The 18,156-nt window shown below is 44.6% G+C and overlaps 1 protein-coding gene across 5 annotated transcripts in view; it reads right to left on the bottom strand.

Moving 5' to 3' along the window:
* The window catches only part of ZDHHC14 (zinc finger DHHC-type palmitoyltransferase 14), a 297,998-nt gene extending 284,319 nt beyond the window's left edge, over positions 1–13,679 (bottom strand). For 2 of the 5 annotated variants that reach the window (XM_028846700.2, XM_015137053.3), the window contains exon 1: positions 13,150–13,519. In XM_028846700.2, coding sequence (XP_028702533.1) covers positions 13,150–13,394 — 245 coding nt within the window. In that variant the 5' untranslated portion in view covers positions 13,395–13,519. 5 annotated transcript variants of the gene reach the window in all.
* Positions 13,680–18,156: the final 4,477 nt, after the last annotated feature.

The raw sequence follows: 18,156 nt of genomic DNA, 5'->3' as shown, positions 1-18,156 counted from the left end.
GGAGGCCGAGGTGGGAGGATCACTTGAGCTCAGGAATTCAAGACCAGCCTAGGCAACATAGTGAGACCCCATCTCTACTAAAAAAAAAAAAAAAAAAAAATTAGCTAGGTGTGGGGGTATATGCCTGTAGTTCCAGCTACTCCAGAGGCTGAGATGGGAGGATTGCTTGAGCCCAGCATGTCAAGGCCGTGGTAAGCTATGATCATGCCACTACATTCTAGCCTTGGTAACAGAGCAAGACCTTATCTCAAAAAAATAAACAAATAAAAAGAAAAATAGAGACAGGGAGTGAGGAAGAAAGCTGGCAACACCATCCAGGCGTGGGGTGGTGAGGGCCTAAACTGTCAGTACTCACTACTTTCCCACCAGGGCACATGAGATGAAGGGCAGCTTCTGCCAAGCAAGTGCTGGGACTGGGCAAAATCATGGGTGCATGAATTGGTCGCAACCCCTGTCTCTCCTGCTCAAAGAAGCATTCTGGAATGGAAGGGAGTGGGAAGAGCTGACCCTGGATTTACCATTTATTTTTTAAATTCTCAAACTTCAGCACTGTAACTTTAGTGTTGTTGGTCATACATGAATCACTGCATGCCCCAAACCAGTCCCAACACTTCATTTGAAACATTGTGGCAGTTCAGTTTTCTAGTTACTGTGGCTGTATAATAAAGTGTCCCAAGATATAGTGAGTTAAAGCAACGATGATGTTATTTTGTTCATCACTGTACAATTTAGGCAGAGCTCAGCAGGAACTCTTCATATCTGCTCCATTTGGCTTTCACTGGGATGACTCAAAAAAGTGGGAGTGGGGTGGGGTCATGGAGGTGGGGGATTCAAATTATGTGAAGGTTCATTTACTCAGCTGGGGTTCCACTGTCACCTCTATTGCTATGTGGTCTAAACCCCTCTACACGGCCTCTGTATTACAGGGGTGTCCAGGGAGCTAGACTTCTTGTGTGGCAGCTCAGGGCTCCAAAGGTGCATGTCCCAAGTGACAGAGAGAGAGAGAGAGAGAGAGAGAGAGAGAGAGAGGGAGAGGCAGGTGGAAACCTTGCCATGTTTTCTAACCTCGCCTTGGAAATCACACAGCATCATTTCTGCCACATTCTGTCCTTCATACGTGGGCTGGCCCATATTCCAGAGGAGAGGAATCAGACTCCACCTATTTATGGGAAAAGTGTCAAAGAATCTGTGAAATGATTGTGAACCAGAACCTTAAGTATAGACACAGAGAGGAAGAATGCAGTTTAAGAGACACGGAAGGAAAGGAGGCGCAGAGCCTGATGGCTACCGGTAGGCGGGAAGGGTGGAAGTGAGAATGTTCCCAGGCCACAGTTCTGCAACCCAGGAAATGTTCTTTCCTGAGAGCGGTGGGGCCCTGAGACTCTCTATTGAGAAGAAACTGCAGGCCATTCAGCTTTCAATGACTTGCTTTCTGGAAATCAGAGGACACCTCAGCAAAGATCTCTACAGGCAAGAGGAAATGCCAGGTCGGGGGCAGGTGCTTTAAGCAGGGGACAGAGACACAGAGATGAAGGTCACATTTGAAAAGGCCAGAGCAACCACCATGACCATGCAAACTTGCTTAGGAAAGTAAGTCAGGCCGGAGAAAGAGGAACAAAGTTAATTAAAAGCAAGCAAGAAAGAAGAGATACGTGATGCAGGGGAAAAGGAAATTAACTAAAGGTAAGTGGGAGAGGAACATCCTAGAAGTTACAGAAAAAGTTTCAAAGAAAGAAAAAGTAGTCACAGTATCTCATACCACGAGAGATGGCACACTTACGAGAGATCTTATGAGAGAAAGGGAAAAGTGAAAACTGAGAAAAATACCAGATTATGTCAAGGAAGTAGCCATGAACACACATTTTAGAGGCTTATTTTATTTCTATGATCAGTACAAGAAGGGCAATCATTTATCAGCAAGTAGAAGTAACATCTCAAATAGACTCTGGTATTTAGAGTTAAAATAAGCTGTTGCCTTGTATTCATGAGCCATGCCTGAAAACCACCAAAAGATAGCAGACTTATAGAGCTCAAATTCCTTCCCAAGTGGGTTAGATCGCCATTCCTCCACTGATAAGATTATCTCAGGGCAAGTCACAGGCAGGGCCGTTGGCTACACCCTCCTCTATCAGCTGCCTTGCTGTGCCCCGCCTCATTCCCATGGCTCTCAACAGCATGGAAGTCAGCAGTTTTTAAAATCTAGTTTGAAGATGTACAGAAATGATTATACTGCTGTTTTTAAATGGTGCACTAAAGTGTGCTTAACTTGTTCTAAAATAGGCTGGGCGCGGTGGCTCATGTCTGTAATTCCAGCACTTTGAGAGGCGGAGGCAGGCGAATCACCTGAGGTCGGGAGTTCAAAACCAGCCTGACCAACATGGAGAAATCCCGTCTCTGCTAAAAATACAAAATTAGCTGGGTGTGATGGTGCATGCCTATCACCCCAGCTACTCGAGAGGCTGAGGCAGGAGAATTGCTTGAACTCGGGAGGCAGAGGTTGCAGTGAGCTGAGATGGCGCCACTCACTCCAGCCTGGGCAACAACAGCGTGGGTAACTCCATCTCAAAAAAAATTTTTTTAATTGTTATAAAACAAAAAAGTGCCATTGCAGTTGAAATCAAGTATATGTCCAAAGTCTCTAGAAGAGGACAGGGAGGTCTACCCTAATGGTATGTTAGCTCCAGCTATGAAGGGAAAAGGAGGTAAAGGCAAAAACAGACCTAAATTAAAGATCATCTAACTTCTACAGATAGGAGGATTGGAGTCAAGGGGGATCAACACACACACACACACACACACACACACACACACACACACCCCTTTCTCTTCATTCTGGGTCCAGTCGTGGCAGAGGAAACAATTTTTTTCTCTCAGGTAAGCACCAAAGACTAGAAAGTCTACAAGAGCAGAGGCCTGGCTGGTTCAATCAGAAACCCTTGCTGTCAAGTCTTCCAAAGAAAGCTGGCTACATGAGAAGTCCCCACACACACACAGGTGACTGTACACACATTAGGTATGAGATCAGAGAAGAGCTTCAAGGCACAACATATTATAAGGGATAAAGAAAAGAAAAAAAAATTAGCTTTCTTTTAAAATCAAGAAAAATTGGCATCAAATTAAGCTAGGAGATGAAGATCTGTGATAAAGTACCTCACTCATCATAAGGATATACATTTCTATAAACCATGCTATTAATTGTATACAACTTCAATGATCAGTTGATAGCTAGGACTTATCATTGTAATAAATATTTTAATATCACGTAAAAGCCAATGAATCCCATGCTAAGTTCTCTCTCACTTATCCAGGCCTAAGCATTTGGGTCTAGATGTCATAGTCACTGGCAGGACACATTTAAGAGGATCAAAATCTGTAAAACAGAGTCTTGCAGATTCTGCATTACATACAAAATGACGGCAAAGGCCAAGAATCAGTAAGAAGTCAAAGAAAGAAAGATTAAAAAGCATATGAGGAATAAACCGGGCATATTTACACAAATCAAATCCTACAGCAGTAAAAATGAATTACATATATATGCAACAACATAAATGAATCTGAGAAATACAGTATTAAGTTTTTAACAATCACAAGTTGAAAGTTGTGAGAGCAATCACTCCCACTCTAACAATGAGAACAAGCCAGATTAGCTACAAAAGTATAGTCTGAAAAAAATCTGTCAGGGAGCTTAGAATGCAAAGAAGCCTAAATGTGTCAAGTCCTTCCCAAGAGAAAAAAGGCCAACAGCTGCTTCCTTCCCCAGCAAAGCAGCAGGAAGAATAGGAATCCACCATAAACAGGAGTGAGGAGAAATCAGCTAAATTTTTAACCCACATTAATGGCCATATGTGGACTGCCATATGAATTATAATTCCAAGGAGGCCTAGCCACCAGCCACTCTTTCTTTACCAAATGATCTTTACCAAAAACACAACAAAACTACACCAAACGCTGGGGGTAGGGCAGGAGACTAGAGAGACATCTTCTCTGAAGCCTACAGGACCTTGCTTCAGGGTATGGTATAAAGGGTCAGAATGTAAAAACTGAGAAAGTCACTCTGAGGTACTCCAGGCCTTCACTCAGACCACTGCAACAGCCCTCCAAAAGCTGTGGCACCGCAGCTGTGCAGATTTCTTGAGGTACAGAAACTTGGTGCAAGACTGAACACAAAGACAACTTCCCAGTAACCCAAAAAGCCAGCAGTCAGGCTGAAAAACAGAAATCTCCCACAGTTTCGTAAGCTGCTCTTAGGCTGTAAAGCATTTAAAAACCTCCAGAGTTTTTCCAGGGCTCAGATCTCAAGCCCTGCTAAGGGGGAAGTCCTGATTCTGCCCTCAAAACATTGGAAGACAGTGATAAAATGAATCTAACTGAAACTTCCCCAAGGCCCAAACCTGTTTCCATTACAAACTAGATTGACTCATGCACACTAGTGGCCTGAAAAAAATAATTTAACTTACTATAGACTTTATAATTCTCTTATATACAATGTCTGGCATGCAATAAAAAAATTACAAGCTTGAAGGAAGAAAGAAAATATAACCCATAATCAAGAGAAGAAACAGTCCAAAGAAACAGATTCAGAAATGATGTAGATGTTGGAATTATTAAAGGATGATTAATAAACATGTTAAAGGATCTAGCAGAAAATATTAACCCAACCATGAACAGATGGAGGATTTCAGCAGAATAATGGAGACTCCTTAAAAACTATTTTTTAAGTGTAGAAGTGCTCAAAATAAAAAAATAAGATATCAAAATTGACTTAACATAGAAATATTAAACTTGAAGACAACCTGACAGGAATTATCCAAACTAAAACACAAAGAGGAAAAGAAAATAATTGACAAAAACATGGAATAAAGTATCTAAAAAGTATGGGACTATATAAAATGATATCATATATAATTAAAGAGGTACTAAAGAAATATTTGAAAAAAGAATGAAAAAATTTCCCAAACTGATGAAAGATATCAATCCACAGATCCAAGAAGTTCAGCAAACCCCAAGTGGGATAAATGTACAGAAAACCATACATAGGCATGTTATCATATTTCAACCACTGAAAAAAAAGATAAAGAGAAAATCAGCTGTAGAAATATCACACATGACACATGGGGAGAAATGCTAAAAAAAATAACAACTAAGTTCTCATCAGAAACAAGAGATCAGAAGACAATGGGCTAATATCATCAAAGGTCTGATAGGAAAAAGACTATCAACCTAGAATTCTATATCTAGTAAAAATATGCTCTTAAAATTAAGGCAAAAATAAACTTTTTCAGAAAAAGCAAAAACCAAGATAATTTGTCACCAGCAGACTTGCATATAAGAAATGCTGAAAGTACTTTAAGCCAAAGGAAAGTGATATAATTAGAAGAAATGAAGAGTACCAGAAATGGTAAATACATGAGGATAAATATAAAAGTCCATTTAAAATTATCTCTATTTAATATATGTACATATGTATATATGTGTTATATCTTATACATGTGTATATGTGTTTTAAAATATATTTATTTTACATAAATTTATTTTTATTTTAAATACTACTGATTGTTTAAAAATAATAACATTTACTGGCTTTACAGCATATATGGATGTAAAATATATGACAATGGGTACAAAGGGTGGAATGAGTAAGAGGAATTATAATGTTTTCTATTTCTTGCATTATTTGTGAATAATAATACTATTATTTGGAGATAGACTGTAATAGGTTAAAAATGCACATTGTAATCTCTTAAAACTAATAAAAATAGCACAAAGAAATGTAGCCTAAAATTTTGTTAAAGATAAAATGAAATACTAAAAATGTGCAATTCATCTAAAAGAAGTCAAAAGGTGGAAAAGAGAAACAAAATACACATTAGTTAAATAGAAAACAAATATCATGATGATAAACCCAACAATATTGGGACAAATGGCAAAATCTCAGTGTGGACTGTTGTATCCATGTTAGATTTCCTAAAACTGATACCATTACTGTATTTATGTGGGAACATCCTTTTTCTTAAAAATTACATGCAGAAGTATTTGGATGTAAAGGAACATAATATCTGCAACTTACTCTTCAGCGGTCTGAGGGGGAAACTGTTAATAGCAAGATTGAGGGAGAGAGGGAAAAAGACATAAATAGTTGCAGAAATATGTTAACAATTGATGAATCTGAATGGAGAGTATACAGAGTTCTTTAGTCTTGCAACCTTTCTGGAAGTTTGAAATCATTCCAAAATAAAAGTTATGCCATCTGCAGAATTACATGGATTCATGAACAGACTGCCTTAAATCCTATGCTGTGATGCTATCTTATGTTAAATCCATATTAAATCAATGTTAGCATTTTTAAAAGACTACATATGGCATGATACCATATTTGTAAAGAAAAATAAACCAAACCAAACAACCTATTGTTTGGGAATACACACACTCAAAGTCTCTGAGAGAAGACAAAGCAAGGTGCTGATAATTACCAAGCTCAGACTGTGACGACCTCAAGGAGGGGCAGGTAGATGTGACTGGGCCAAGACAGAGGACCGAGTAGACTCAAAGCATTGGTGTTGATGAGCTTCTTGGGTTGGGTGGTAGTTTCATGGCTGCTCTTTACAGTATTTTACTTCAAAACTTGTAAGTGTTATATATCATCTTCTGTATCAATCTCACATTACATTTTTTAAAAGATGGAAATTAGGGAGGTAGAAGATCATCCAGTTTATAAAAATAAGTTTGAAATGGGACCAACCTTCATATTTAGTGATGAACTGAACAAAAGCATTAGGTTAGTCCCCAACGCTTATCTGAATCAACTGACATTTTATTAGATCCAAATTCCTGGATGTAACTAATTAAGTATCTATTGATCACCACTGTTTTTCACTTTCCTAACAACCTCAGCTATAAAATAACAAATGCACTTCCTTGCAACTTTTAATTTAAATTTTCTTGCTAAGACATAATAACTCTGCCATGAATAAATTATGTGCAACACTGTACTGAAAAAGAAAAAAAAATCCAGGATATGCAGATATGGCCCATTAAATAATTAACCATCATTATCTTATTATAGGAACCTAGAGGAGTCCTTTCTGCACAATTTAGTATCACTTCCCACTAGCTAAAAGGGAACACAATAAAACATGTGTAGTCAATAGTATCCTTAAGAGTTTTATTAGATAAATTCAAGTGTCCAAAGTGAAGAGCCTATAAAATGAGAAATTATTCTAGGTGCTGGTGGTTGTTAGGTAACATTCAAATATATCCCAGAGTGCTTTATTTGCTTAAAGCATTTAGTTCAAAAATAAATACTAGAAAGAAGTCTTGGTTAGCCAAGAGAACATCCCAGTGTTATCACTAGTTTTCTAAATAACTAAGAAAAGCTTTTCCTTCTGCTTTAATTAACACACTTAAATTCAGAAGAATTACATCAAATAATCAAAGTTTCTGAGGCAAATGTGTTCTACAAGACATTATTAATTATAAACTTTATTAATGTACAGAGCTTTACAAAACGCAAAAACTAAAGCACAAGCAAGGTATTTTCTGAAGTGTTTCAATATTACCATTACTTCATTAAACAGTAGATATTTACTGGGAGCTTGCTATTATAGACCAGGTACTATTCTAAGCCCTGGGGATACAGCAGTGAACAAGGCCAGTCCCTATCCTCAAGGAACTGACATGTGTTGATCACGTACACAAATGAATGGGTTAGTGCTTTCATGTCAATGGATCATAAGGTTTTGAAGTCACCTAAAGTTCTTGTGGAACCACAGTGGATTATAAATGTCCTTGGCTCCATGTACTATGTTCCTAGGAACTGTCCTGTGGTAAGGTCCTGAGGGTCATGTATTGTCTGTATCAACCCCATGGTGTTCTATGATGCACAGCATGGCCAGCACTTGGAAAAAACAGATGAGACCCTATGCAGATGTTTTCTGAGATGGTGGAGAGGTTGATGCAGTTCTGCATGGTCAGGGTGTGGTAAGAAAATATGGGGTCATTATATGTTATAAAGGCAGCACCCTCTACTAGAAAATAAAAGTTACCCGTCTATAACAGAGACGTTCTTGGAAATGACACTTTTATTTTCAGGGGAGAGCCCCAAGTTCCATCTTCAAAGCAAACATGATCCCAGTTCTACTGACTCCCCAATTATTCATCATTTGTTTCAGAGGAATTAGCTAAATGTAAAAAGAAGAAGGGAAGGAAGGAGGGAGGAAAAGAGAGAAAGAAAGGTTTTTTAAACAAAACATCAATAGACTTCTAGTGATGAGAAATTTGAGAATGTCCCCACATTCTCAAGTGTCTGAGCCCCAGGAACACGTCCAAACTTGTCTGTGGTGACAGTGTAGAATGGGGAGACCCAGTCAAGCCCCAGATCTAAGCAGACCTTCCTCACCTCATAAATGCTGCTGAAAACACAAACCTCACTCAACCTCCTAGTTTCCTTCCTTCCTTCTACCCCAGTAAGCAAGACTATGACAGTTTAATATTTCAGGACCAAAGACTTTGTATTTTAAAAATTATAACTATAAACAAAAGCAGGCTGTATGTGTGCATATGTCAGGGAGAAGAAGAAATTGTTAATGTTCACTGATCTTTTCAAATTCTACTTCTGGGAATGTGAGAATGACGACATTGCATAGACAGCCTTGATGAGACTCTTAATAGCTGCAAAGAGGGTGAGCTGTCTGGATAGCACTGCAGTCGACTCCCCACCTCCCCTAAACACAGCTATGAAATGCTGTCACTTTTCATCAGTACTCCACACGGTGCATAAAGACGCCAACAGACAAGCAGTCCCTCCTTGCTTGAGAAAGAGTACAGTATTGCATCTGGTTGCTTCTAGTAGCTTTCTGTACTGTCTTCACTGTTCTGGGATGGTGGCTTCAAATACAAAAATGAAATCCAGTCTGGATAAGGACAGGTCCCCAGACATCCCTGAAGGACTCCCATTCTGAATGGGTAACAGCAAAGCCACAGTTTCACAGAGGCTCCTTGGACTCACACAAAGGAGCTTATTTTATTTTTATATTTTTAAATTTTTATTTAAAAACTTAGAGATGGGGTCTCACTATGTTGCCCAGGCTGGTCTCGAACTCTTGGGCTCAAGTAATCCTCCTGCTTCAGCCTCCCAATGTGCTAGGATTAAAGGCATGAACCACTGTGCCCGGCCAGGTCTTTACTTTAATAGCAGACTGCACAGTTCTGAGTTTTTCACAGTCACAGTTGCTTATTAACCTACATGTTCCCTTCCTCAAAATGCTCTCAAAAAAAGGTGACCAGAGTCCTTGCGGGGGCTACTTCGAAGGTTTACTCTAACAATATGAACCATTTATTGAGCCCTTGCTATGTACCAAACACTGGTACACAGTATAGCATATACGGTACTGTATATACTATACCGTATACTATGCAGAGTATACGTTCTCCATTTAATCTTCCCATCATTTAAAGGTAGATTATTATTAATCTCAGTTTACAGACTGGGAAACTAAGGCTTAAAAAAGACCAATCATTTGCCCAGGGTTATACTGCTAGTAATAAGCTTAGGGTCTGTCCTTCCAAAATCCATGCCTTTAACCAGTACTCTAGACTTGAACGAGGAGCAGCACAATTAGTCAGAAACAGCACTGGCTTTGCAGCCAGAAGCCTTCCCACTAATTAGCTGTGCGACCCTAGGTGACTAACCTCACCAAGCCTCTGTCACTTCGTCTTAGATGTGGGAATAATCATTCCTACCCTGCCCTTCTCCAGGGGTTGAAGACTGTATCAACACCTGTTGCTGAGTTCTAGTAAGTTCATTTCTCTTGGACAAACTTTCTTGTCCATCTGTTCAAGATCAGGAATGAGAACTGGGATAAGAGAAGAATTGCAGACAAGGGAGGGCTAAAACTAAATGACTAAGTTATTCGTTCTTCTTGTCACACTTTTCATTTGCTTTTGTGTAACTGGCGAAACACAATTCTAATGTTTGACAATGAATTTTACTAACATTAAAAGCTATCTAGACATGATAGCCAGGTGTGGTGGTTCACGCCTATACTCAGCACTTTGGGAGGCCAAGGTAGGAGGATCACTTGAGCCCAGGAGTTTGAGACCAGCCTGAGCAACACAGTGAGACCCCTATGTCTCTGCAAAAAAATACAAAACTTGGCTGGGCATGGTGGTGCACACCTACAGTTCCAGTTACTAAGAAGACTGAGAAGAGAAAATCGTTTGAGCCTGGGAGGCCGAGGCTACAGTGAGCCATGATTGTGCCACTGCACTCCAGCCTGGACAACACAGTGAGACTCTGTCTCCAATAAAAAGCTATCTGGACCTGATAGTCAGGTGCAGTGGTTCACACCTATAATCCCAGAACTTTGGGAGGCCAAGGCAGGAGGATCACTTGAAGCCAGAAGTTCAAGACCAGCCTGGGGAATATAGGCAGACTCCATCTCTATAAAAAATTAAAAATAAATTTTAAAAAAGCTATCTAGACATGAAATTAAACAATCAAAATAGGGGACCACATAGTATGTGTTCAATAAATAACTAGAGGAAGGCAGGAGAAGGGCAGGCCAGGGGCAGGCAGTACTGGCATTTCTTCTGGATCTCGCTTAGGGATTGGCCTGTTGGTATTTTCTTTCTCTGCATGGGGTTAACTTGTTCTTTGGTCTCTAGCAAATTAATTTGGTCAAATTGGTTATTTAACTTATGAATAAAGAACTTGAAAGCAATGCAGTGACAAATATTCTCAGCTAAACCATAATATTCTATAGCTTGAACAGCCTCTGATTTTTCTGAACAGAGGCATCATACTAGGATGGGCCTCTTGCTTTCTTGAAATGTCAAATTGCCTAGTTGAAGAAACACCCATGGAGACCAAACACACACACATATACACACATACACTCCCACAGAGCTGATATAAAAAAAGATGCTGCAAACAGTAGCTAATAAAATCCCAGCGCACACATTTATTCCTACAGTCATCGGTTAACACAACACTGACGCAGAGAAAGATCCCTAACAACCTGCTAGTGAGGACTTTTGGGAACTCTTGAAAAAATACACGCAGAGATCAAGAAACGAAAATGAATTTATGATGGTTTGGTTAGAAGCTATGTTTGAACGAACAAAATAAAAGATGTTAAGTAATAACTGGGGGAATCCCTAACCATACAGTGGGGATTTGGGTATATACAGAATATGAAATATTCATCATTCTCCATGGAGCACACTTGTGGCTGGAGCTCTGCAACAGAACCACAAAATTAACCCATTTTCTCCACAGTTAAAATCGCTAAAAGAGCAAAAGTGCCGATTTGGATCTGTTCAAGATTTAAAAAAAAAAAAAAAAAAAAACATTAGGAACACAGTGAATACTCTGCAACTAGAGGAGCACCTGTAACTAAATCTGCCATTAAAGAGATGGCATTTCTGTTAAACCACACGGCATCATGGCTCCAGTGCCGGTGTTTATCCTAACACATAACATAAACTCATGGGGAACCTCTGTGCCCCTTCTTCCAGTTTCCAGGGTCTGTAAGGACAAGAGGCTGCTCTCAGTGGGGGCCCATGGGAGCAACAGCAGCATAAGTAGAGTGAGTCTCCCTGCCACTCTGAACGACTGTTCACACCCTTCCCCTCCCGTCCACAGGTCCCCCACTGACTCTACTTACTAGTGTCAAACAGATACAGAACCTAAACATCAAAGGGGGACCCGGAGAAGTGCACACACCATCGGAAATGGGGGAGAGGAGTTGTGTGTGAGAAGAACTGGGGAAGGGGAATTTGCTTAAATCTGACATCCTTCTCATTGCCTGGTCTAACTCAGTCCTGTTAAAACTGCTCATCAGAGCAGTGTCCAGATACAAAACATTTCTCCTGAGAGTCAGAGGGTTTTGAGTGACAAGTATTACATTGTCAAGAGATCATTCATTTCCAATTGAGACAGCATTTGGAAGAGCAAAAGCCCGGCACGAAATTAGAGCCTATTAATCCTACTCAGAAACAAAAGTAAATAAATTCAAAAGGTTTTCATTAAGCCTACCCAACAGGAGGAGGCGGAGACTGAAGGAGTATCATGCCCAATAAAACCCAGGATTTGGGAAGCCCAAAGAACTCCCTATAAATATATTGCTTTTTTTAAATTCTGGGGGGAAAAAAGTAACTCCACCTTTCATTGAACATAGGATACCAGAAATTACATAAGGAGTTGCATTCCAAATGTTGCATGCAAAGAGAGCAATTGAAATTGATTGGAATGCTTTATCTAATCACTGTTAATAAATAAGAAGACCTTTCATTAGTTGGCAGGAGGACAGTTGCTACTGGTCAATTTGATTTTCCTGAAAACGGTGAAGACTTGCATGCACTTTTCTTTTTCCCCAGATATAATCCCTAAAGTCCAGACTCTTTCTGGAATCAGAAGTTGTCATGTAGTGTCATCCTCTTCCTTAACAGACCTAAAATCTCCTTTCACGTGTTCCCAAATTCTTTGTTTCGGACATTTTATTGCAACCTTTTTGAAAGTGAAGAGTTTAGAAACCTTATGGCAAATAAGAAATTGTGAATCCAGAGTGAGCATGTAAGAGGCTGGAGAATGAAAGGATCTATCCAGGGCACACTAGGTAGCCGATACTTTGAAACCTGAAATAACCAAGATTCCTCAATTATTCGTCGAAGTTACATGGGAGATGTAGTCAACTGAGCGTAAGAAGATGCCCTATATGTTGTCAGCAAGGGGGGAAAAGTCAGTTCTACGTATCCCTGGCTTAGGAATCTATCGCACCCCACCTTCCCAGGGCAGGCTACATCTGGGTTGATTTTCTGGGTTCTCAAACTCGATAGAGAGCGCCCCAGGGATAAAGGACCGGCGGCCCCACCTGCTGGGTCCCATCCGCCACCTGGAGCAGGAAGGCCTGGCCCCCCTTCCAAGTGGACCCCTTCCCTCCCTGCTCCCAGAAGCCCGGCCCAGAACGGCATTCTCTCTGGGGACCCAAAAGCAAACGGACATTTAAAAGAAAAAAGAGGGAGCCCGGGCTGGCATTATATAACAATTTACAGTAGATAAGGCTTCTAGAAAACGAAAGCAGCCCGAGGAGGGGCGGGGGACAGGGAACGCGAGGGGAGCGCGGCGTCGGGGGAGCGGCCGCCGCCACTTACTCGAAGGCGAAGAAGAGTCCGCTAGTGACCAGGATGAGGACGAGCGTCAGGTAGAAGACGCCCGTCTGCCGGGCCATCATGATCCTCCCGTTGCAGAAGAACTTGTTTCTTCCCGGGAACACCTCCCATTTCCTCCGGGCCGCGATTTTCTTCTTCTTGTGGGGCGACTCCATGGGGGAGGAGCTGTGGGTGCTGATCTGGCTGTACTCGCAGTCTTTCATGGGCCCGCCGCCGCCGGGAGGCATCCACGAGGGCAGCCGGCTGGGGGCGCACACCCCCAGGAGCCCCCCGGCCGCGCGGGCCCCGCCGAGCCACGACCGCCGCCGGCCGCCCGGCCGCCCCCCGAGCCGCGGCGCCGCGGCCCCTACACGGGCTCCCGGCTCGGCGACAACTTTGCCGAGGACACCCAGGTTAACCCTCCGGGGAGCCCAACTGTCATAGCAGAAGCCCCGCTCCGTGGGGGGACGGCGCTGGTCCGCAGCCCGCGGCAGCGCTCCTCCGTCGCTTTCAGCCCGCGTCCTGGGGCGCGGGGCTCAGCCCAGCCGGCCCCCGGGTCGCCGAGCGCCCGCCCCCTCGCGCGGCTGCCCGCTCGGCCCCGCAGCCCCCGGCTCCCCGGCTGCGCCTCGGCTCCGGCCCGCCGACCCCCGAGCACTGCGCCCCGAGGGGACACGAGGCGGCGGCCCCGGCGCCGGCTTCCTTGGGAGCCACTTCTGCGCCGCGGCCAGGTTGGGTCCACTCCTTCCTCCGGCGGCGGATCCTCCCAGGAGAGAGAGCTGGCGACTGGGCGGCCGCGCGCGGCACCGGCAACCCCTCCCAGGGGTGGGGACAACCACGCACGTTTTTCTGTCAGGAGCCTCTCGCACCGCGACCCGGTGTCGCTGCGCCTGGCAGCCTAGTCGAGTCCGCGGCCCCCGCGCGGGGATGCCCGGGTCGAGGGCGGCGGCGGCTCGCGGGCCGCGCGGCGAGGGCTGCCTTGCTCCCTCCTACCCGGAGGAAGCGGCCCCGGCGCGAGGAGGGCCGCGGGGACACCGCACAGACACTTGTTTGCAAGGCTCAGCCCCGGCGCGCGCGCGGCGCTCCGAGTGGGTCCGCCTCCTCCGGGCCGGGTGGGCGGTGGCCCCGCGCCTCACCCGCGGCTCCTCCTCCTGCTCCTCCTCCTCCTCGCCCGCGAAGCCAGGGCACCAGCGCAGCGTGATTCCAGCCCCAGTCCCCTCGGGCGGGCGCCCTGGGCTGTGGAAGGCGCGGGGGGTTCCCAGTGCCATCGCCCGAGTAGGGATGGGGTTGGACGCCCGGCCCCGCCGCGCTGTGTGCTCCTGGCCGACTTCAGTCAGTCTCGCGGCTTCTCCCGGGTTTATCCCCCGCAGCAGCTGCCGCCTCGGGACACGCTCATTCCCACGGCCACCGGCAAGCCAGTCCTGGCGACTACCCGGGAGCTGAGGAGCCGCGGCGCGGGGGTGACCCTCCCCGGCCTGCGCCCCCCTTCTTCCTCCTCCCCAGCTGGGCGCGTGGTCGCGTCGCCGGGGGACTCTGCTGATGCCCGAGGAATGGGGTGGGGTGCCGGGTGCCAGGATGGGGAGAGGCGGCCCGAGGCCGGCCTGACTCCGGGACCCGGCTGCGGGTGAGGGTCTCGAGGCCCGGCTCGGCCGGCTTCCGGGCCGAGAAGGGCAGACGAAGCGGTCAGGGTCCCCTCCGGCCCCGGCCTCCCTCCCGGAGTAGAAGCCCCTTGGAGGCCAGGTTCTGGGTTGCTGCCGCCCACCCTTTTCGGTCTCCACTTCCCACGGACGTTCACATCTGCTCGCTTTATTTCTCCCTCCATTCCCCCGTGGAGCCCCCTCGGCAGCGGAGGGATCGCGTGCTTCTCCTCTCCCGCCCGCGCCTCCCTCCTTCCCACCCGACAGCCCAGGAGGAGTTGCGGGCGCGGCCCTGGGACTGCCGAAGCCTGTGACGCCTGCTCGCTCACGCCCTCCCGGGCTTTGCTGCGGGTCCGAGCCCCCGCAGAGGTGGGCATAGCCCGGGGCCGCGGAAAACGAAGGCAGCTGGGCGGGGACGCTCGATTTTCCGAGCCCCACTTTCCTTTCACAGCCCACTGGGATGTGTAGTTCTTCCGCCCGCCGGCCGGCGCCGAGGAAAAGCACGACGCGAGGCCTTGGAAACTACGAGTCCCTGCATCCCCTGCGACAAGGGCAAGAGAGGCGTGGTGCCAGGCGTTCTGGGGCTGGGTGGTGGGAGATGGGAACCAACAAAGGGGGTTGTGGGGAACGGTGCCTTCTCTGTACTGGGCAGTTTGCACGTTACACATGTTCTTTGTCTAATCTTTACCGGAACCCGGCGAGGCATTATTGTATCCAGCTTAGGGAAAGCTTAACTACTGGCCAAACATCACAGAGCTCCCAAGTAGTAGAGATGGCATCGAACTCAGAACCCTGAGTATGTCCCTTACAAAGCGTGCCTCAGTGAGCAGTGTCGAAGGGGGATGAGATTGGCTTCTCCAAGAGGGCCAGTTGGGAGGAGCTTCCTGTAGTAAGGAAAAAGTGATGGGAATAGCAATTAGAGTATGACATGAAATTACAAGGAGTTTTGAATAAAAACGAAATTTACAGGGGTCCATTCCAAAGCCGGTTAGAGTCTAAGGAGAATGGATCTTAAGCACACGATGAATAATTGGGTTTTAATTATTTTAGATATTGTATGAGAGACAAGCATATTACAGGGACAATTAAGTGCTTTGTGTCTGGACTATTTTTTAAAAACCAACTGGAAAGCTTCAGACTTTTCAAGTGAAAGCTCTCATATGCCTTCCTGTCCTTTAGCTAATGAGATCAACGGGGTATTATTCTTATTCTGTTTATTGCAAGCACCTTTTCTGTGGGTGTCCAATTAATATAATAGATCCATTGATTTGATGGCATTAAAAAAGACTCCCACTCTTATTCTCAATGAAACCGAATTTTTCAGGCATTATGGTTATGCTTTTAAAAAGTTCTTCCTTGTCTGTTACAAATAGGTATTAAAGTATCTGCCAGTGAAATAATATAAAGACTGAAATGTGCTTTAAAACACACCAGCCCATCCACTCCCCTCCTCCCACCCACCCAGCCCCAGACATGGAGGTGTAAATGACACAATTGGAAACTGTTGAAAATAGTTGATCTCGGGTGACGTATACTTATTTATTGCTGCAAATTGCCACAAACTTAGTGGCCTTAAGACAGATTTTTCTCACAGGTTTTGTGGATCAGGTGTCCAGGTACACTCAGTCCTCCAGTTAGGGTCTCACACCTGCCATCCAGGGGCTGGCCAGGCTGCGTTCACATTCGCTGGAGAAGAACTGGCTTCCACTCTGACTCCGGGCACAGGCAGAATTCCTTTCCTTGCAGCAGTAGGACTGAGGGCCCTGGCTTCTTGCTGGCTGGAGACTGGAGACTGTCCTCAGCTCCAAGAGGGAACCTGTAATTCCTAGAGGTTACCTGGACTTCATTGTCACTTGGGCTTTCCGAGCACAGTCACTTATTTCATCAGGTCCGCAAGAAGAGTCCCCAGAGTGAGTCTTAAGCAAGACAGAATTTTATATAAAAGCAATCCCACGGGGGCAACTTCAAATGTGAACATTCTGTTGGCCAGAAAGCATGTTTTGCACACACTCAAAGGGAGAGGAGTACACAGGGCATGAACACAAAGGTGAGGGGGGCACCCTGGAGTGCATCCACCACAGTGTACAAGAGGGTCCATTATGCTATTCTTACCTACCACATCTACTTGTGGTTATGTTTGACATTTTCCATAATAAAAAGAAATGAATTAATTTTAAAATGTTACCTAAATTTTCCACAGCAAATAAGATATTGCTGATATGATTTCTAAATAAGCTGATACAATCGTCTGTAGTTGTCTTCCTGGGGATTACCTATTTCTTCCCACTCCATGTGTACTAAGACCTCTGCAGTTAATTCACTTATATGGGTTACTCTCACCTAAGCCCATTCACTAGAACCCGGTGTGTGATAGCTGCAGAATTCACCTCACCAACTACAGTTGATCTTGAACAATATGGGTTTGAACAGCGTGGGTGTCCTTAGACACGGATTTTTTTCAACCAAATGCAGATGGAAAATACAGTATTCTTGGGATGGGAAATGCGAGTATTCAGAGGGCAAAGGCCAACTCTTCCTATATGCAGGTTCTGTGGAGCCTGTTTAGGGGCCTAAGTATGTGCAGATTCAGGTATACACAGGTGATTCTGGAACCAATCTCCTGAGGATACTGAGAGACGACCGTAAAACCTACTGTATAAGTATGGTAGAGTTTATTCATTTATTTTACAGTTATCTATTTCAGGGCCTAGATTGTGCTAAGTACAGTTTTAGCAGCAGCAACATAAAAAGATCCGAGATAGAAGCTTATATTTGGGGACTGGGGGAGAGGTGGAGAGAATAAACAAATAAATGACTAATAAAACAATTTCAGAGAATAATTACAAGAACAAAAACACAAAGCAGGGTTATGGGATGGAGAGATTGGGGTTGGGCAGAGAATTGAATGATGAGAAGCAGCAAGTACCAAGTCCTCAAGGCAGAACAACCTGGAAAATTCTAGAGGTACAAAGAAAAACCAGTCTAGCTGGAGTGGAGCGAGGGCCAGGGAGAGAGGGAAAAAGGAACAGGACCCAGGAAGCATCTGGAATTGATTCTGTATGCACCAGCATCAATTCTGTATGCCTCGCTCTGTGGCCACCATCAGTGTAAGTGTTGAGGGGTCTGAAGAATCACCGTCTTTGCCCTCCAAGAATGTATAGATTCCAAACTTTAATGCTAGAGGGATGTCAGCGTATCTAGAATTAGAGATCAAAACATTTATTTGGCATACAAGGACACTGAAAAGTCAAAAGACCTGCTAAAAATTCCTTGAGCATGCCTCGCCAATAAGATATAATCCGAAAATGAGTCCTGAATTGAATGGAAAGAGTGCATGATCGACTTTTGCTAAATCGAGTTTAACCTAATGCTGTCT

The sequence above is a fragment of the Macaca mulatta genome, chromosome 4 (genome assembly GCF_049350105.2).
Source record: "Macaca mulatta isolate MMU2019108-1 chromosome 4, T2T-MMU8v2.0, whole genome shotgun sequence".
NCBI classification, from domain to species: Eukaryota; Metazoa; Chordata; class Mammalia; order Primates; family Cercopithecidae; genus Macaca; species Macaca mulatta.
This window is presented reverse-complemented; position numbering and strand designations above follow the sequence as displayed.